A 19,546-nucleotide genomic window follows, 5' to 3' on the forward strand; every position below is an offset into this window, starting at 1 on the left:
GATGCCGTTGGCCTCAGTTACATGGAGGGGATACTGGTGGCGTGTCGGGATGAATGGTCTCTAGACCGGTCGTACTTGGTTGATTATGGCGTATAGGCGTACAGAGTGATTATGATACCCAGGAAATGCAAATCTATTGAAGGTGCGATCCCAAGTAGATCAGTCTTGTAGAGTCATAGAGGTGGCGTTGCGTAGTCTTTGTTGAATGCGATATGCGATGTGGGCCACTCACAGGGTTCGGGCGACTTCCACCCGTATCGATTCCTCTACACCTCAGCTGGATCTCCTTCTCCTTCATTCCCCTTCCGTTTCCTTTCCAATCGAACTCCGTGCGGTTTCGTCCAGTACTCTCACTTTGTAGAGCACTCTCCTCGTTTCTTACCTTTCCTGTGTCACCCACATTCCAATCATGGCTCCCGCCTCCGCCACCTCTCAAAAACCCGACGTGAAAAGCAAGAAGCACAACTCCCGAGCTTCGAGCACCTCCAAGACCGAGGCTGAGAGTTCTGTGCTCGATGTGAATGGCAATGAGCCTACTTACTTGAAGGAGCTGCAAAAGTGCGTGTTGCGATCGCGTTGTGGACTGGGGAAAGCTAACTGATTGCGCCTCTAGGAGCCTCCGCAACGCGGTCAAGAAGCTGGTATGTGATACAGTCTCAAGCTTTCGATCTTTTTTAGCTTGCTAACACCTATTTCTCTTCCATAGAATGCTACCGCTAAGACCGACGCCGTCATCGCTGAGAACCCCGGCAAATCCCTCGATGAGCTCGTGGCCGAGAAGAAGATCAATGCCGACCAGAAGGCTCAGATCCTGAAGAAGCCCGCCCTTCAGGCCCAGGTCGCGCAGATCGAGGAACAATTTGCTCATTATAAGGAGTTTGCTGCTCAATACGAGGAGCGCCTGGCCACTCAGAAGGCCGCTCTGGAGAAGGCATACCAGGAGGAGCTGGAGGCTGTGCGCGCAAACGCTGTCGCCGATACAATGGAGGCTGCTGCGAGGGAGCTGCGCCAACAACTGTTTACCCTCAGTAAGTTCCTGTGCGCCGCGGCCAATTCCCGTCGCGCTGGTGAGACGGAGTCCATTGAGAGTCGCGCTCTCGAAGGCGTGCTCTTCCAGGTGTACGCTGGAAATCAGGATGCTGTTTCTTCCATGATCAAGTTGATCAATGGTGCGGATGAGAAGGTGCCCTCTGTCGAGGGTCCTGACCTGGAATTCTCTTGTGAGTACTCTTTTCTTTGGGAGTCGGTTCGGGCGCTAATTTTCCTTAAGACGGAGACGTGAAGCAGGCATGCAACAAGTACGCCCCCGAAGAGACCGAGGCCGTCGAAGCTCCTATCGAGAATACCACCGTCTCCGACCCTACGATGACCAACGCTGGTCTCACCGAACTCCAAGACACCTCTGTCAGCGCTGTAGTGGCCGCCTCTGACACCAATGCTCAGGCCATCTCGAACGCGCCCGCTTCGCAGACCTTGGTCTCCGATGCCGGCAACCAGGTCGCCGAGAACACATATGATCCTAACGGCATGGCCTCGTCCGCCACTACAGATGGCTGGGTTGAGGTTCCTCGTGACCCCGCTGAGACCGACACTGGTCTCCAGGCCACTCTCGCAAACACAGATACCCACAACGCGACTACCGATGATGCTAGCGCAGGCAAGGGACAACCCAACGGACGTGGTCGCGGACGCGGCGGCCGTGGTCGTGGAGATGCTTCTCGTGGGCGCGCTCGAGGTGAGCGCGGCCGTGACAACCGAGGCCGGGGCGGACGTGGACGTGGTCGGCGCGGCGGTTCCAATGGCTCTCCTTCGGTGACCCCGGGGCCGCAGGAGTGATTGATCTCAATCTCAACCATTGCTCATTTCCCATTTCTACCTGCGCCATCGATCTATGCGGCTCATGTCTATGCCGGTCTGGTATAGATCACGAACGCAACGAATTTTCTTTTCCGGACTGCGAAAAGTGGCCATTAATGTTGTTTCGAGCGTGCATATCCCCAGACTTAAGAAACTTTCAGTATCAATGTATTCTATTATTATTCCCAGATGGTGGAAGTTCGATAGTGAAATGAATGCAGAATGCAGATTGCAGTACCGCCCGAAGCTCCCGGAGGTACCCACTATTTACTTCGTCAACCGGCAACTTGGTTTCTAATCGCATTGAGACCACCATTTCCCTCCTCCAACTACTTCCACTCCTTTATATTCGCCGGCGCCAGTAAATCAATATGGCCATCGCTGGCGCCCAACGTAAACAGGTGCTCAAGGTGTTGATGATCTCGCTGCTGCTAGATCTGGTACGCATAGCTGATCCTCATCCCACTTGCAACCCGCTAAAACAACCTCCAGATCTCCTTCACCTTCATCCTCCCACTCTTCCCCTCCCTTCTATCCTTCTACCGTGCTCAAGACCCCTCCCCGAACTCCCTCCTCAACCGTATCTTCCACTACCTAAACGCCTACAAGAACGCCTTCGCCCGCCCCATCGACTCCCGCTATGACATCGTCCTCCTCGGCGGTGCCCTGGGCTCTCTCTTCTCCCTGCTACAAGCCTTCGCTGCTCCCGTGATTGGCCACCTCTCCGATCGATATGGCCGTCGTCGCGCTCTGTTGACAGCAATGGTTGGCAACGTGGCTAGTGTTGCGCTCTGGGTCTCCGCCACGGACTTCCGCACTTTCCTAGCTAGCCGCGTCGTTGGAGGCCTCAGCGAGGCTAATGTACAGCTGGCCAATGCTATAGTCGCGGACGTGACCGATGAAACGCGTCGTGGCGCGTCGATGGCCCTCGTTGGAGCATGTTTCAGCGTCGCTTTCACCTTCGGCCCGTTGCTCGGTGCTGGTCTAAGTACCGTTGAGACCGTGGCTGCGAATCCGTTTATCGCCGCTGCGCTGGTCTCGCTTGCGTTGATTCTGCTCGAGACTGGGTATCTTTGGGCTTGTTTGCCTGAGACGCATCCGCGTTTCACTACCCTTAAACAGGAGGAGAGCGATGAAACGTCTAAGAGCAAGACTAGGGAACAGTCCAAGTCTGCGGCACCGCGTGAACACACCAATAACCCGGCCATCCTCAATGCCATTCATTTCCTCTTCCTTCTGCCCTTCTCCGGTTTGGAGTTCTCGCTACCTTTCTTGACGACCACCCTCTACGCGGGCTCCACCACTAGCCCCGCGGCACTAAACGGCCGTCTACTATCTCTGATGGGCCTGATTGCCTCCCTTCTCCAAGGCACAGTCGTCCGTCGTCTTCCCCCATTGGTAACAATGCGCGCCGGTGTCGTCGCGTGTGCTATATCATTCTTCTGCCTAGCCCACGTTTCCACACCCAAGGGCCTCTACGCTGCAGGCGGGCTTTTGGCCGTGACCACCGCTACGGTCGTCACGAGTCTAAACAGTCTGGGTAGCTTCGAGGCTCGGGATGCGGATCGTGGTGCTGTGATGGGCCGTCTTCGGGGCTGGGGCCAGGCTGGACGTGCCGCGGGGCCTATTCTGTTTTGTACACTGTTCTGGTGGGCTGGTCGGGAGGCTGCATACACCGTTGGTGGTGTGGCGATGTGTGTTGTGGCGGTTGGCGCTTTTGGCTTCTTGAAGTCGCCTTCTGTTCATTTGAAAAAGGAGTGAGTGAGATAGATAAGGTCTAGTGCTGGTCACTGCCTGGGGACATGGCTGTACGGTGTTGTGCATTTTTGGGAAGGGTTTGTACGCTAAGAAGAGTAGATCTAAGATTATGTATCACCAGTGAAAAACACGGAAGACTGGATAAAAGCCGTGAAAATGAAACTACTTATTTAATCCCGCACCCAAAACTAAACTAACAAAACCAACCATCCACCCAGGCCTCGACAACCTCCCCGCCTCACTGTAGCCAATATTCATAAAAATTTTATTAAATCTAACCGTCCTAATCCACATCGGTGTATCAGTATCATTCTTCAAAACATCCGAATGATACCGATCAATCACACCCGCAAAACTAAGCTTAAACTCCCCCTCAACCCAACAGGCCCAAGCTCTTCTGATTAAGGTCATTACTAGAATTCCCTAGCATATAAGAGACAGTCTCGAAATATCCATCGACTGTGAAATTGGTCGTGGTACTGTCAAAGAATAAATTCACGGTTGCGGCCGTCTAGTTCCAGTTTGCTTCGGGGCCCTTCCAGCCCTCGAGTAGTTGGATCTGGTATTTGTTCTTTTCCCTACATTTGCCTGAGCTACTTGACAATTGGATTCAAAGATATTGATTTGATTGGATGGACGAAAGGACCGAGTTCTTTCTAAGAGGTAAATATAGCTTGCAGTAGGAGACATAAAACCCCGAATTTCTCGGTAAACAACGCACGGCAAAACAAGGCAGAGTATCTGGATAAGCTCCTGCTTCGACTGCGTGTTGGCTCCGAAACGGTAGTTGTTTCGGACTACCCTAAGTGATAGTCTTTTTGGAGTTTTGTGGTACGCTTGTCGTAACTCACTCAGTTGTGGGACTGGAGATCCTCTAGTGTTGGATTGTTATAGGTCGATGAGGATACTTGACTGAATAATTCTTGACTTAGGTTCTGCATATGACAATGCTGTGCAGATTGATATGGTTGGCCCATGTTGTGGAGACGATAACTTGGTTTTATGCAGATGATGATGATAAAAATCTCGTGGGCCGAGGGACTTTATGTATCGCGAGACTCGGTCATTACCTTGGTATTACCTCCTATTACAAGTGGAAATTCCTAGGAGATCCTATTTTTTGTATCAAAAGGTGACGGGGGAAGAAGGTGTCCACCCCGTCACCCCGTGACCCCTGTACTCGCCTTTGCTAAAGAAACAACTGTTCCCAGTACATACAATGAAATCATTATGTGTCAAGCATGCAACACAATGACGGACATAAAGACAGCCGCCGAGTCACGAAATATAAAACTCCCTAGGTAGACTCAATTTACCGTCATACTTGAACAAGGTCCTCTATCACCATCGTTCAATTCCTCTAGATTTGAGAATCAATGTCTATGCCCTTTTGGTGTCGAGACTTTCCCCGTAAATCTAAACAATCATTGCGAAGAATACCTTAGAACAGCCCTACGGTATAGGGACCCTAAGGCAGGTATTATCTTCTCTTATCTCTCTCTATACTATCACTTTCGACACAGACTAATCTATATTGGAAATTATTCCGGAGTATCTCTGTCAGTGATCAGCACTTGGACACCGCTACTGATTAGCGTTTGGACACCGCTACTGATCAGCGCTACGTCATATAAGTCTCCTGGCTCACTTTCACAGAGCCTATGCTCTCATAACTTGATACTGTGACATCAATATACGTACCCTCTCAGCGATTCTTTATCGTAATAGGAAATGATCCAGAAGAAAAGTAGATCCTAGGTCTTCTAAGTACTGAGATCAAAGGCTGGAACTAGTGTAAGCCACAGATGCGCTTCGTTGAATAATGGCCTTTAATTGGGCCGTTATATGCAATAGATGCGTACAATTTCATCATAGAAGTTTGGCAGCAAGAATCCATTGGACAGGTCACCGAATTACGTGTACAAGTTCGAGAGGTTGAAAATCTACGCCACGGTTCTTCCTTGCTGAAGAGATTAAAAGTAGGGTAAAGCTCCACTTAACTCGATTATTAAAACAAAAGGTTTGACGAACGCAGCTATAAGACAGCCTACCCCTCTCTCATCTGCCCTCACGTTGTGTTTCTTAATCAACTCTCCATCTAAATTAAGCAGGCACCGGCATCTATTTTACCCAAACCTACTTACAGACACTCAAAAAAATGAGTTGGCAAGGTACCGCGATACTCTATCATTTTTGCTCCGATATACGATCTCTAAACTATAATTATGTTTAGCTTATGTCGACTCTTCTCTTATAGGGTCTGGGAAGATCGACAGAGCCGCTATATTCTCAGGAACAGGTGATAGTCAATGGGCAGCCAGTCCAGGTTTTAGTGTAAGACATCTCATTCATCGTTTAAAACTGGTTACAATGATGAATTTACCTATCCTATTAACTTATAGGTTGGAGCCGAGGAGATTCAAAGCCTTGTAAAGGGCTTTAACGATGCAGGCTCTATAAATACTTCTGGGCTCTATATCGACGGGGAGAACTATAGGATGGTCAAAGCGGGCGACCGGAGTATTTATGGCAGGAATGAGGTATGATCCAGCAACTCTAACTCTAAGACAAAATGAACTAAAACGCATGGTTTTAGGGCAAAGCGGGTGTACTTGTGGTCAAAACAAATAAGGCACTTATTGTCGCGCATTATCCTGAAACGGTGCAAGCCCAGGAGGCTACACAAGTTGTTGAGCAATTAGCAGATTACTTGATTGAAATTGGTTACTGAGGTACCTTCTATAATCATGGTAAATTATTTTAGTTACTGACTGAATGAATACCTATTACACTCTGCGACTTAGTCTACGGGAATGAAAGTCAAAGAGTGTAGAGGTAAATCTGATTTCGAATACTACTGTACAAGATATGTCAAGAAAACATGAAGATGCCCGGATTCCAATCGCTAGAATTGTTGAGTTCTTTATCCCACTGATCCACGGCTAGCTGCCTGAGGTCTTCTGCCATCGAGGCGCAGCAAAGCCACGAGGGGTCCAACCGCCTCGGCAATTTGGAGCTGTCAGTGTTGCCTTGGGCAAGCTTGTATACCGCTTAGCTGGCCACACCGCATGAGGCTTAACGTCGCCAAAGATTGCCCCTCTATGGGAAGGGGTCCTAGGTATATATTCTTCACGACTCACCGTGCCCTTAATCTGACTATTCATTCTCACGATGAATATTCCTCTGGATGACAACCTTGCCGCTGGGTAAGACTTGCCCTAATTCCTCCGAGCCCTTGGCGCCGACTCTAATCTTCCACGCTCCTAGTGCTGTTCATGAAGCTGTTCCAGAACCACCAAAGCCTACATGCACGGACGTATTTCGAATTGCTCGCGCTGAGCCCTGGGCTGTCAACACGGGCAACTGGTGCCTATTCTCATCCGAACCAAAGCTATGCTTCCAAATAAACCAAGGTTCCCCCTGGAGTGAAGGCTCTATGTTTCCGATATACAACATCTGGAGCCCTGCATACTTCGGAATTACGCTATCACAGTCAGACTCGAAGTTTTATAAGCTGAGCTGCAACGACCTCATTGTCACGAGGTACGAAGATGATACAGCGTCCCTAAAGGCCAGATACACTGGATCGGTTCCCTTCGAAACGCAGAACGTGGTCGGCGGTATCGACGTCGACGACCCCTGGTTCTTTTGCTGCAAGTGCTGCTTCCGGTACCGAGGATGGGTGAACTTGAGTAACGGCGAACGCTGGCGATTCGACGAGAACAACGGGTTTGGCGAGTCGTATTACCAGTTCCAGCGCGTGCATGAGCGTACGCATGCTCGGGAATTCCCAAAAGTGTTCCACAAGACGCTCCTATGGGAGTTTCGTAGCGACTGGCAGTCGGGATTTGGAGAGGCCCCGACGGACTTGCCATTCACTATGGACCGGGACACGCGCCTCTGCCGGGCTGCCTTGGGACAAAGCCAACGCTACTGGAACCCTTCTAAGCTTGTAGCCCCCGTCATTGCTATCATGAATGGAGAAAGCCTTGTCTTTCTTGACACATTGAAGAGGGTCAATGAGATTGAGACTGCTAATCTTCGGGAACTGGTTCTGATGACGGGTCTTGCGATTGCGAAATTTGAACGCCGCGAGTTGGAAAAGTGAAACTTGTTGGGCGGTAGATTTCGAACACCTTTTTTTATCCTATGGATGGTTTTCTACGCTTGACTTCGATACGCTAGAAGTCGGAATATGGCTGGCTAAGCGGGCTTTACTCAAATAACCTTAATACGGACCGAGAAACAAAGCGTGAGTGTCTGAGGGGAATCTGTTTTCGAATTCTACTGTACATAGGGTGCATATCTCCAAGGGCCTGCCGGAGACTGCTCCATTGAAGCGAGTTCACTTTCTGTCCTCAAGGAAAAGATATTAATATCCACGGATTTGAAAGTTGAAAGCCGATTAACGACTGTTCATGACCGCCGATATCCTGTATCACTCGACGGCAAGTCGTAGCTCTCACACGAACCCATAATTAGCCCAGGACTCGGCGCGGGATCAAGCGACCCGCGCGCCTTCCCAATAAGCCAGTCAGTCAGCGTCACGAACTTGGATGTACGGTCCCATCCGTCCGCTTCGTCCGCATGCTCAATCGTATGCGTCAAGATGCGACCCTCCTCGTCAAAGGAAAAGATAAACAGTCCGCTGAACTGCTCTTCCTTCGAAAGTTTGAAAATAGGCTCTTCGCCGCCGAGAAGCACGCTCAGGCCCTTATTTGTTCCGTTCGTCGAGGACGAGAGATGGTGCTTATCTGTTCCTGCGGTCCGTGTGTTCGCGCCGCCTGAGGTCGGTGTATCGTGGAAGGGCCGGCTATCTGTGCGTGGCTCCGTTTTCCATCGTACGACTAGTCGCTCGTCGCCGCAGTCGGGCTGGTCCCTGTTTTCCGACTCGAGGATCGTCCCCGCTCGTACGATCCGCTCACTCAGGATCTGGAGCTTGACGTTTCCTACTAAGGGGACACTGCTCCATGCGACGGGAACAGTCCATAGTGCTGCGCGGTACAGTGTGCGACCCTTGACGGTGGGAAGGTGTTGGTGTGTTGAGGGGAAGAGGTGGAGGTTGACGCTCGGCGCGAGAATCTCCGATGGGAGAGTGTTGTACAGGATTGTTGGGAGGAGAGGGGAGAGGGTTCGTAGAGCTATAGCGATCACAGAACTAGTTAGCGGATCGATTCTTCGTAGCAGGGACGTCGAGCAGTGCGATCTTACTCTTTCCGAGCTTCAGTATTCGTTCATCCGGCGGCTTGTGATCGTTCTGCGGGCCCTCGTTCAATCCGTCAAATCCCCTGCGTACCCGAGTTGGCGAAAAGTATGCTGTAGGGAGTGTCCTCAGTGACGGTGAGGGGAGCCAGGGCTCTTTCAAGATGCCATGACGCGGATGTGCTAGTGAGCGTCGCCGAGAGTATGCGAACGAGCGCCCCGCACTCGTCTTCGGGGCCAGGTGGAGACGCGGGTGCGAAGCTAGCTTCGACATTCCGCCTCTTGAGCAGTGGGTGCAAGTGTCACGTCATGAGCATGAAGGTTGACGAGAAGAAAGTCGGAAGTTGGAAGTTGGAAGTTGCAAGGTTCAAGTCCGGAGTTCTGCGCCTCCCGGCTTACGGCGAACCAATCGGAGGGCGCATGTATACAGTGTTGTTTGACTTCAAAACATCAACTTCAAGAAATCGTTGGCTCCAAACTCCAATGTGAATGCAAATCCACTATGTAATGTACTTGGTATTCCCTAAAACCGTTCCTCGTTCAAGCCAATTCATCATCATCACCCATGCCCATCACTCGTCGCTCGGCCAGATCGCGGATCTTGTCTTCCAGCACGCCGCGTCCATAGCGCTGTGCGACCTTAGCCGCTGCCTCGATCATTTTGCCATTGCGGTCAGTCATCAAGTTCACAAGTTCCAGAGCCTTCATGCCCCGGTCTTCGCCTTCTCTACATTCAATGGCCAGCATCTGCAGCAGCGTTTTGTCAATATCAAGCTCCCTGCGCGCCAGCTCCGTTCGTTGAGATGATGTCGCATTGGTAGAAGCCAGCAAGTCGCGGAAGAGTGACAACATAACACTGCCGCGAACGAAAGTCTCCTCGAAGCGGGCGTTCTCGTTGCCAGCAGCCGCATCTTCGTCGCTGAGATCATTCACCGGTTTACTTGAGATAGGCACCTGGAAGTCAAACTCGCTGAGCAGGGGCCGGGGGAAGTACGGATTCTTGTCGCCACCCTTGAGGATGATACAGTGGAATTTGTCCTGGGCAACTGCCACGGGCCAGTATGTCTCTTCCTTGCGGCCACCGGCAAGACGAGCAAGTTGGCTTGTGTCCAGGAGAGGTACCCATCGTGCCTGGCCAGCCATGCGCCAGTGCTGCAGCACCAAAAGTACACCGGTCGTATCGTAAATGCAGGGATCCTGTTGGTGTGTTAGCACGTGCTTCAAAGCAAGCTTGGATTTCGACTTACCCCCATGTCAGAGAAGAAAACACTCTGGAGTTGAGCCCCCGATGGCAGAGCAACCACGTCCTCATTTTGGCAGATCTCATCTCGCTTGACATTCTCAACCGTGTACTGCAATGTCGTCTGTCGGCCATCGGCTGAAACAGGACCATTGCCAATGGTCATGATATAATCCCGCCATGCGGAGCAGGTCACGGCCTGGCTCTTTTGACGGTACACTCGGAAGGGTGTCCCAAAGAGAGTGTAGACTCGTACGTAGTCCTTCGATGTGATAGCGACAATGTAAGATTCGCTGAGTGCCAGAGCTAACAAAAGGATTAGTATGTAGAAACAAAAATGTTCAGAGTAAACGTACCTCGGACTGTCTCTCCTTCTGGCAGCGCAGTCCGCCAGTCAGCTCGCGTAGTCCAAGTCTCGTGTGGCCGATAAAAGATTGTGGCAGGACCATCCTCGGGGTTGTTGGAGAAGAGTGTACCGTTGTCGTCTGTTATACGTTAGGGATGAAATTGCAACAATCATCACAGAGTAAACTCACTAAGGCAGGCCTTGTCATATTGATATGGATCCGTGAAGTGGAAGTCCCGGTGAGCCTCTCGGTCGTAGAATTCAACGGTGACGGTGTGATGTGTCTCCTGGTCGACGGTCCAGACAGCGCCAGTCAAATTCAAGCCTAGCTAGATTAGCAAAATTCCTCAACGATTGGTGAAAAGCAAGCATACAAAGATATCGCCGATTGCCTGCCCAGGGCGTACTTCCGGGCTGAAGGGGCGGGTGAGCCATAGGCTGGACGGACCCTGAGAAAGCTCGCTTGCTCTCGGGACCGTCTATAGCATCCAGGTGACCGTTGGGCCGCTTTCCGAACGCATTGAGCCCCTCCGCATATCCAGCTCCATCGTCATCTTCAACAAAATCAGCCATTTCCTCATCCTCGCCGAGAATATCATCCAGCGAGTCGGGTGTGCCTGCCCGTGCCGCCCGCTTCACGGCATCTCGAGACCGGTCCGCCAGTGTCTGTCTGGCATTGTTGGAGATCTCGGTCAATGGACCGGGGAAGATAGGAGCAGCCTGCAGGGACTTTGCAAGGTGACCCTCCTGGTCCTTGGGAACAAAGTTGTCGTAAATGAACAGCTCTCCGTCCGAGTTGGTAAATGACAAGGAGTTCTTGTTCGGGTGCCACGCGAGGTTGATAACGTTGGCAAAATCGAAGCGCTGCAGGATTTTTTGTGTCTTTGTTTCCCAGAGCACAATCTGCCCGTCGGCGCCCGCGGATGCCAGGAGCGTTCCATTGGGAGACCAGCTCAGCGCAGTGATGTCGCTAGTGTGTCCTCCAGCGAAGGTCTTTTCTTTCTTCCACTCCGAAATCGAGTAGATGGAAATATCCCTGGTTGCTTCTGCCACCGCAAATGCCGTGCCGTCGGGGTGCCAGACGGCTTTGGATGTAGCCTCCTTCTCCGGCTCGAGAGCTCGAATGACTCCGTCGAGTTTGCGCACCAGCTCCGGCTCCTCTTCGGTCAGCGAGTAGATGTAGAGTTTGCCGTTGATATCGGAGACGGCCACGTAGCGGCCAGTGGGGTCGAAGGTGACGTGCTTGGTTCCTTTCTCTTGCTCGCGGAGGTATTTGGTCTGGGTCATGTCCTCGATCTTTACAATCTTGACTGTAAGCTCACTGATTTATCGCATTAGCTTTCGTCCTCCCGTTCTCCAATGATTGTCCGACTTACTCGCTCGCCACTGCAGCCCACTCCCCATCTCTGGACACCGCAATGTCTCTGATAGGCAACGCGCATCGCAGAAGCAAGAGCCCCTGTTGGCCAGTCACAGCGTCGTACTGCCAGACAGTACCATCCTCCGCGCCCATAAGAAAGCATTTGTTCTATCCAATCCGTCAGTTCCAATGTCCCGCCGCTCGAGCTTCATCCCGCGTACCGTGGCGCCAATTGCACAGTGCCCGTCGATGGCTCCGTCGACCGTCTTCGGCTCACCATCCTCGCCGACCGTATAGATACGAATAGCCTGGTTTGACCCGCCGGTAATGACTCGTCGGCCGTCGGGCGTGTATGCCAATACTGTCGGGCCCGGAGGGTCTGCATCGCAGTCACCTGTTAGCAGGGACCGTAGACTAGGGAACGAAACTTACGAGCCGGCCGGCCACGAGGGCGAATGGCGTCGGAGCTCATGGTAATGCGAGTGGAATTCGAGATCACAGAAAAGTCCGGGGCATCGATCAAGCCAGGCTCGATGTCGCAACGCAGAGCGGAGACGCGTCCGCGACGCGCGCAAGGGATTTAACCCAATTGGGTTAGGGCTCAGGGCACATCACTTATACTTCGTTGATTTCTTGTTCTCTGCAATTGAACTAAAGTAAATGCTACTCTCAATTACTGGCACCCCCAGCTGTGAGGAAATCAAAGTCGGTTCCCTCGTGCGCTTGATTCACCGAACGCTCGTATAACCCGCGATATCCTCTTCTCTGCTTCCTCGCCTGCACCGGGCCTGTCTCGCTTTCTAAAATTTGCTTTCTCTGAGAGATACGAGCTTGCAATACATCATCGGAGACCTCGAGATGAAGCCTACGGCTTTCGATATCGCAGGTAATCATATCTCCCGTCTCAACCACCCCGAATGGAGAATCTGGCACTGCCGCTTCGGGTGAAATGTGCAGGATGATGGTTCCTCCTGCGGTGCCTGACATTCGGCCATCTGACAGTCGCAGCATGTCCTTCACTCCAGTAGCAGCTATTTTCTTTGGGATCGGAATTAACCCTGCTTCTGGCATACCCGGGTTACCGATTGGGCCGATTCCTTTGAGCACTAACACGCTGTCCTTTGTCACATTGAGCTCCGGGTCATCAATTCGCTGAGCTAGATCTGCCGAATTCTCAAAGACGACAGCTGGTCCGGTGTGTGTGAGAAGAGACCGATACTTGGATGCCGACGCTTTGATAATAGCTCCATTCGGCGCGAGATTGCCATGGAGGACAGCCAGAGACGACGAAGGGTGAAGAGGATTCGAAAACGGTCTGATAATATCTTGCGCAAACGAAAGCCTCGATTGAGAGGCATCCAAAACTTCACCCAACGTTTGGCCGCTAATCGTCTTCGCAGACAAATGAAGCAGCGGTCGAAGAACTTGCAGCAACGCCATCATACCGCCGGCATTGTGGAAATCATTCATATAATTATCACCGCTTGGCTTGAGATCAATCAAGAGCGGGGTTTTCTGTCCGATTTCCTCGAATGTTTGCAATGTGATCACGCCTTGGAGATCGGGGTGTCGGTTGGCGATAGCTAACAGATGAACTACCGCGTTCGTCGAACCGCCAATGGCTTGAAGTACCGTGATGGCGTTCAGGAATGATTCCTTGCTTAGGATTTCTTGTGGCTTTCTTGCTGCTTTGGCTACGGCCACTGCATTTGCGCCCGTCTCTTCGGCGATTCGCAGTCGGGCGGATGATACCGCGGGTGCGGATGCTCCTCGAAGAGGCATCATTCCTAGTGCAGCGGTGATGCAGGCCATGGTGCTGGCTGTTCCCATGACACCGCATGTTCCAATCTATATTCTCACTGTTAGCATGGTTATATCCTTATTCATGTTGGGATGGGACATACCGTAGGAGCAAGCTCTTCATTAATGGCCGAAATCTCCTCGACATCAATCTCGCCCGCGCGAAAGGCTGCCCAATTGTTGCGGCAGTCAGTGCATGCACCGATTCTCTTGCCACGATGACTGCCCGGAAGCATAGGACCGGTAATCAGAGGGAGGATGGGTTTATTGGCAGAGATACCACCCATCAGCTGCGCAGGAACTGTCTTGTCGCATCCTAGGAAGAGTCAGTCATTCTAACTGTACTTCATCCCTCCTATCCAGTCATGAACAAGCGTACTAACCTCCAATCATAATACAAGCATCCAACGGCTGCGCCTTGATCATCTCCTCCGTATCCATACTCATAAGGTTCCGCAAAAACATGCTAGTTGGATGCGAGAACGACTCGGCAACGCTGATAGTAGGAAAGTCAATCGCCAGTCCTCCATTGAGCTGCACGCTGCGCTTAGCGGCCTCGATGAGCTGCGGTACATTGGCGTGGCAAGGATTGAATCCCGAGAAGGTGTTGATAATGCCGATTATTGGCCTTGAGAGAGCATCTTCGGAGTATCCGAGTGCTTTGATAAATACTTTGCGTAGAAAAAGTGAGAAATGAGCGTCGCCATAGGAGGTGAGGCCCTGGCGCAATCCTGATGTTGAGTTGATGGGCGTCTCCAGATCGTAGTCTTGGTTAGGTTCTGCTTCGCCTTCGGCCATTTTGTAATTTTATGTTATATGTTTGAACAAGTGGTATCTGGACGAGGGGCTTATTTATTCCCATACGTTTAGTGGATGGTGTTCATCGGCCCAAGTCCGACCGGATATGTTTCCGTCACACGCCCCACGTCGCACCCCGCGTTCATTGAACTCCTCCGCGGCTGTCAGTGCTGAGTGTCGATCTTATTCAGATTGGAACCATTTTATGGGAAACAGGTGTCGTTTACGAGGACTTTGCGACAATGGGCGCTAGTTGCTTTCCGAAGATTTAACAGTTATTCAATGGCAAAAGGCCCAAACGCTTTCTATACGGACATGCAACATGTTACAATACCATTCAATAGTTCACAAAGTCGCGGTTTATACCGTCGGCTTCATCTTCACCTTCAAGTCCTTCGCCGGATGGAATGCACCCCAGGTCGTCTTGTGTGGGGGCACTGCAAGCTCCTCCCCACTCGCCGATTGAATATCCCACATCGACACGATAGACGCAGTAAATCCTAGAATGGCCCGCTCCGTGAAATTATTGTTCTTCGAGCCGTACAATCCATCCGCGAAGGGTGCAATTGGGTCTGCACTGACCCGCTTAGCACCAGATGTGGCGTCTGTCGTGATGAAGCGTAGTGGATCATATTGATCCGGGTTGGAGAAACGTTGTGAGTCACTATGGTGCACGCCGTGCGGTATGATGACCTTCCCACCCTTGCTCAACTTGTACATGCGAGTCTCGGTTGCGTCTTCGGTCGATTCGACCAGAGTCAGGTCTGAATCCAACTTTCTGAATGAGATTCCTGCAGAGTGCAGGCGGAGGGTTTCGTAGTAGCATGCCTTGAACAGTGGGCATGAATCGAGCAGTTTCTCGAGATCGAGACTGAGTCTAGGAGGCTCTTCAAAGGGGAAGCCTGTCTCCTTGCGGCTAAGTCGAGTGGATTTCGCGTAGGGGCCAATTTCCGTGCGGATTTCTTTAAGAAGCGCACTGTCCGCAAAGATGTGAATGATTGTCCAGAAAGTAATCTTGGTGGTGTGTTCGATGATATCCCAGTACAGAGACAAGTGACCCGCTGCGCTAGCTCTTGGGGACAATTCCAGTTTACGGAAAGTTCGCATTCTCTGCTTGACCAGCTCGGACATATCGTCGAGATCACGAAGTTCGATTCCGGGGTCAATGCCGTCATCCCAGGCTGAAAATGCACGGCAAAAGATTGACATGATATGAAGAAGCCGGTCACGCGCAGCGAACCCCGAGGATACTCCGGGCGTGGGCATCCAGCGACGAGCACCAAAGAACAAAGGCACAAAGTTTCTGTCCAGAGTCCACAGATCTCCAAGGAACATGGGGAAGTTTTCCATAAAGGCTTCGCCCATCATCATAGTAGTGAGATTGTGGCCAATGAAGCTTCGCACGAGCTCAAAAAGATTCGCTTCGCAGACTGGTTGGTCCTCTTCAGACACGGTCACATGGCTTTCACGCTCCCAAGGGGTCATGTCGACGGGACTGCGAGAAAAGGTCACTAAGCTTGAAGCGTTCCTCTGCAGCAACTTGGTGATGGTGGTTGATACATCGTTAGCAAATGAATCTTCACTCATGAGCTTGGCTACATCGTCATTGATTTCTCGATTGCGATTACGATGCAGATTGCGCACAAGGCTGCAGTCGCCGAAGACATTTTGTAGAGCCTGGTCGAGCACACGGGCGCTTGAAACATCTGAAGACATGACAGTCTTCATCATTGATGGAGATACCACGGTCTCATGTGTTTCACCACGCAGGTAGACGCCAAACACGGGCTCGTTCATGGATTGTCTAGGTGGTGGTTAGCTGCTGCAATGCATCGCATATTGGCGAAAGAGAACTAACTGTAAAGACTCAAGAAGGCCGACATGATTCCAGACAAATTGGAATCCATGACCGATCCAGGGAAACCAGTAGGGTGCCAACCGCGAGGTACGTGGCTCTTTGGGATCATATTCACGCTGTCGGCTCTGTAGTCCGCTAATAACGCGGGTCGCGATGCATGAAAATACCAGAATGGCAAAGAATGTGGTCCACGTCATCTCGGATAGGCCATCTCGAGCAGACTGGATCAACCTGGAGGGAGATGTGTTGTGTCGCTCCATGTTGGCGGCGCGAAAGGAAAGGGAAAGCACCCGAATGTCGACTCCGCTGGCGCAGGGCCAAATTCAGTCAGCGCCCACACAAGACGCAGAATAAGTCGCAAACAAATGAATAGTTTATGACTGAGATAATGCGTTCATTTTTTTGATCTCCATGGGACGATTCTGTGAAAAGGGAGGCTGAGCAGGAATTCGCGGTGCCTCAGGAAATCGCTTGCTTAATCATCATGTTGGCCTCAGGTGCGACACGTTTCTATATTTGCAAAACATACAACACACGTTATATTAAGAGGTGTTTATTACATTGGAAACATGTTGATAATTGATTGCTCTGTCGTTCAACACATGGTTGAGTGGGGATGTACATATGACAGTCATAGTCTTGAAAAACTCGCACCTTGAGAAGTCCACACAATCCAATAATACAAAAACAAGACATTGGTTATTTCTCACCCTGCAGCATCTTCTGCAGAGTAGAACTTTGGTTTTCATACTTCTGTATCTTCGCCTGTGATCCCTGAACCTTGCGCAGAAGCCACTCAATGCGCGACGCAAGCTCCCAAGGATGTTTCGGCAGCGAGCCGAGCACTTGCAGCTCCTCCTCATACTTGCCGACACTCTTGTTCTCTTCGCCGATCAGCCGGGCAAGAATCATTAGATCCATACGGCCCTCTAAGGTCTTGTTCTCGGTTAGGCGCTGGAATGCAGCTCGGTAGACGGGCTTGCCGGGCTTGATCCATCGTGGGAATCCTTTCTCAGATGCGACTGAGATAAGCTCTGCTTGCTCTAGGGCTCTAAGGGTCGCTTCGCCGTCACTTTTGAATAGATCGGAAAGAAGAACCTTGTTGAATAGTAGGACGCCGTCCTTGGCGTGTGCGAGCGATTTGATGAGGTGCCACGCCTGCTCGCGTGTCCATTGGGGTGTCGTGGAGTCAGTCCCCAGTATAAAAATCTTCATGATCTCGGAGGCTGACTGGTCGATGATACGGTCCACCGCAGCTATCGAACGTGTGAGTAAATATTTTGAACAGGGAATTCTGAGTAAACAAACCTCGGGGGCTCTCTCCAGCCTCAATCCGATGCGCCATGAATTCCAGGTCAGTAACGCGGCCGCCCAAAACCTCAATACAGTCATCGAGGCCATCGAGGCACTCCTTTGGCTGCTTGGATGAGCTATCGCTATCCTCTGCGGACCCGGAGTCCAAGTGGCTTAACACAAAGCGGCGACCCACATCAAGCGAACAGTCGCCGAGGCCGATAGTGCGGAATACCTGATTCGGAAGGGCTTTGCCGAGAGGTTTCGCGAATGACGAGTCCGTGGTCAAAAAGATGACATGGGCGATGTTCCCTGAAGTCAGGCTAGCGGCCCACTCGGTAAGCTTGTCCAGCACAACGCTGTTTTCTGGGTCATAGATGAAGTTGTCGATGACCAAAACGGGCCTTCTTTCGGGGTGGACTTCAAGATACTCGTCTTCGTTCAGGTTGGCATCCTTGTCATCTTTCCTTCTTCCATCCAGCGCCACCCGCTTCATGGCGACCGCAGTGTTTTGCCAGATCTTGCTAAGCTGTGCATCTAGGGTCTCGGAGAACCCAGCCTTGGTACCGATCATTCCTTGTGCAGCCAAGTCAATGAAGCTGCTGATGCTGTTCATCCAGGAGAATATCGGCCAGTAGCCAACCTGCGCGGCTGCTCGAGAGATCTTGGCAGTGTCGCCGCGAGCATCCTGGATCTGTTTACAGTCGATGACAACCTTATAACTGTGATCCTTCAGCACCTGATCCAAAACCAGCTCTCGTTTTCCTGAACCGCGTGGACCATGAATAACAATGAATGTCTCCGCCGTCTCGGTCAGCCAAGCTTGCAACTGCGAGATTTCCTTCTGCCGGTCCTCCCAGATGGCGGATAGACCCCGGGGATCACCTTTGCGTTGTCCAAAGTAAAGCACGTTGGCCTTGTCCGCTTGTCTGCGGATCCACTGGAAAACCGCGTTATCCTCAGTACGAAGAGTTGATTTGATCTTCATCTTGATGAAAAATGTCCGGATAGGGTCGAATATGATGACCGTAATTGTGGCCACCAAGGCTGCTAGGGCGGGAATCACAATTCTGGGATGGCTAAAAAGCCAATCCTTGATCATGGAGAACTTGATCTTGCGCTCGTAATTGATCCTGAATCTAGTACCTGTCTTTCCACCGCCATCTTGTTCAGATGCAGTATATCCATGCATGCAGTTCCTTGCCATCACGGCGAATCGAGGCCGGCTGAATCGCAGAGTAGCGTACCTCGGCTCGATCTTGGAATCAGAGGGCTGTGGCTGGATGTCCAGGAGCTTGCCAAAGGGACGGAAAAGAGAATACAGAGCTTCCTGGGTCAATTCCCCGGCAGGGCCATCGGTAGAGCCAGGCAAGAATTCCACTTTCAAGGTTTGGCTGGGGATCCGATATAGATCCTCAATCCATGGCCGCCCACGCACCAGATCCGCATCAACGGTCTGGAATGGGTTGAACCAGGGCCTAATGGGGTTCTTCGCGATGTAATCGTGAGCTGCGGTTTGGATGTCCTCATCACTGACGCCAGGATTGCGTGCGTACTTGATGAATAAACCTCCTTCTTTGTATCGAGGGACCACTTCTTTAATTTCAAGGCCCAGATCCTTCGGTAGTGCCCGTTCAGCTATGTGCAAGGGGTCTGCAGCAGCAAAATCGGGTTTGTTGATCCGCGTGAACAGTCCTTCGAGAGGTTGGCTGTGGCTGAGTGGACCCCGCAGGAACCATTGGAGCCGCTGGGGAAAGATGTCTAGAGTTGTTTAGCAGAGAACCAGTGGGAATACCCTCGATAATTCGATACTCACTGTTCACGTAGAGAATACCCTCATTCTCGTCAAGCTTGATGTGTCCAGAATGAATCGAGGACGTCGACCGTACACCGAATGGCGAGAGTCTCCAAAGCGGAGCTGATCTCCTCCCCATGCCATGCGTACGGACATTGCCGGTGGTAGAGCGCAGCGGTGGCGCCCACGCCGTCGAGGTCGCTCTCGCGAAAGATGCTTGCCGCATATCAAGAGTCACG

The 19,546-nt window shown here is 51.5% G+C and overlaps 9 protein-coding genes across 9 annotated transcripts; 4 read left to right on the plus strand and 5 right to left on the minus strand.

Annotated features, from left to right (window-relative positions):
• Positions 1 to 409: 409 nt before the first annotated feature.
• Positions 410 to 1,836, plus strand: N7498_002837 (uncharacterized protein; the record flags this gene model as incomplete). Its single annotated transcript, XM_058449899.1, has 4 exons — positions 410 to 558; positions 614 to 641; positions 707 to 1,220; positions 1,271 to 1,836. 4 exons carry the CDS (start codon positions 410 to 412, stop codon positions 1,834 to 1,836), a joined length of 1,257 nt encoding a protein of 418 aa, XP_058312243.1.
• A 392-nt stretch (positions 1,837 to 2,228) lies between these two features.
• On the plus strand, positions 2,229 to 3,618 carry N7498_002838 (putative tetracycline transporter; the record flags this gene model as incomplete). Its single annotated transcript, XM_058449900.1, has 2 exons — positions 2,229 to 2,297; positions 2,350 to 3,618. The coding sequence occupies 2 exons, from the start codon at positions 2,229 to 2,231 to the stop codon at positions 3,616 to 3,618; spliced, it is 1,338 nt and encodes a 445-aa protein (XP_058312244.1).
• A 2,155-nt stretch (positions 3,619 to 5,773) lies between these two features.
• N7498_002839 (profilin) lies at positions 5,774 to 6,346 on the plus strand (the record flags this gene model as incomplete). The annotated part of the gene is made up of 4 exons (XM_058449901.1): positions 5,774 to 5,786; positions 5,849 to 5,949; positions 6,018 to 6,155; positions 6,212 to 6,346. 4 exons carry the CDS (start codon positions 5,774 to 5,776, stop codon positions 6,344 to 6,346), a joined length of 387 nt encoding a protein of 128 aa, XP_058312245.1.
• Positions 6,347 to 6,786: 440 nt separating this feature from the next.
• On the plus strand, positions 6,787 to 7,723 carry N7498_002840 (uncharacterized protein; the record flags this gene model as incomplete). Its single annotated transcript, XM_058449902.1, has 2 exons — positions 6,787 to 6,821; positions 6,883 to 7,723. 2 exons carry the CDS (start codon positions 6,787 to 6,789, stop codon positions 7,721 to 7,723), a joined length of 876 nt encoding a protein of 291 aa, XP_058312246.1.
• A 308-nt stretch (positions 7,724 to 8,031) lies between these two features.
• Positions 8,032 to 9,091, minus strand: N7498_002841 (uncharacterized protein; the record flags this gene model as incomplete). Its single annotated transcript, XM_058449903.1, has 2 exons — positions 8,032 to 8,756; positions 8,827 to 9,091. The coding sequence occupies 2 exons, from the start codon at positions 9,089 to 9,091 to the stop codon at positions 8,032 to 8,034; spliced, it is 990 nt and encodes a 329-aa protein (XP_058312247.1).
• Positions 9,092 to 9,357: 266 nt separating this feature from the next.
• Positions 9,358 to 12,235, minus strand: N7498_002842 (uncharacterized protein; the record flags this gene model as incomplete). The annotated part of the gene is made up of 8 exons (XM_058449904.1): positions 9,358 to 10,014; positions 10,065 to 10,363; positions 10,414 to 10,542; positions 10,594 to 10,728; positions 10,778 to 11,724; positions 11,780 to 11,931; positions 11,985 to 12,142; positions 12,196 to 12,235. The coding sequence occupies 8 exons, from the start codon at positions 12,233 to 12,235 to the stop codon at positions 9,358 to 9,360; spliced, it is 2,517 nt and encodes an 838-aa protein (XP_058312248.1).
• A 197-nt stretch (positions 12,236 to 12,432) lies between these two features.
• Positions 12,433 to 14,361, minus strand: ilv3C (putative dihydroxy-acid dehydratase; the record flags this gene model as incomplete). Its single annotated transcript, XM_058449905.1, has 3 exons — positions 12,433 to 13,611; positions 13,668 to 13,879; positions 13,947 to 14,361. 3 exons carry the CDS (start codon positions 14,359 to 14,361, stop codon positions 12,433 to 12,435), a joined length of 1,806 nt encoding a protein of 601 aa, XP_058312249.1.
• A 360-nt stretch (positions 14,362 to 14,721) lies between these two features.
• Positions 14,722 to 16,479, minus strand: N7498_002844 (uncharacterized protein; the record flags this gene model as incomplete). The annotated part of the gene is made up of 2 exons (XM_058449906.1): positions 14,722 to 16,165; positions 16,220 to 16,479. 2 exons carry the CDS (start codon positions 16,477 to 16,479, stop codon positions 14,722 to 14,724), a joined length of 1,704 nt encoding a protein of 567 aa, XP_058312250.1.
• A 439-nt stretch (positions 16,480 to 16,918) lies between these two features.
• On the minus strand, positions 16,919 to 19,533 carry yme2 (uncharacterized protein; the record flags this gene model as incomplete). Its single annotated transcript, XM_058449907.1, has 3 exons — positions 16,919 to 17,475; positions 17,528 to 19,273; positions 19,329 to 19,533. 3 exons carry the CDS (start codon positions 19,531 to 19,533, stop codon positions 16,919 to 16,921), a joined length of 2,508 nt encoding a protein of 835 aa, XP_058312251.1.
• Between the last annotated feature and the right edge of the window lie 13 nt (positions 19,534 to 19,546).

This window comes from Penicillium cinerascens (assembly GCF_028974065.1).
Source record: "Penicillium cinerascens strain IBT 15544 chromosome Unknown contig_1_segment0_segment0, whole genome shotgun sequence".
Lineage (NCBI taxonomy): Eukaryota > Fungi > Ascomycota > Eurotiomycetes > Eurotiales > Aspergillaceae > Penicillium > Penicillium cinerascens.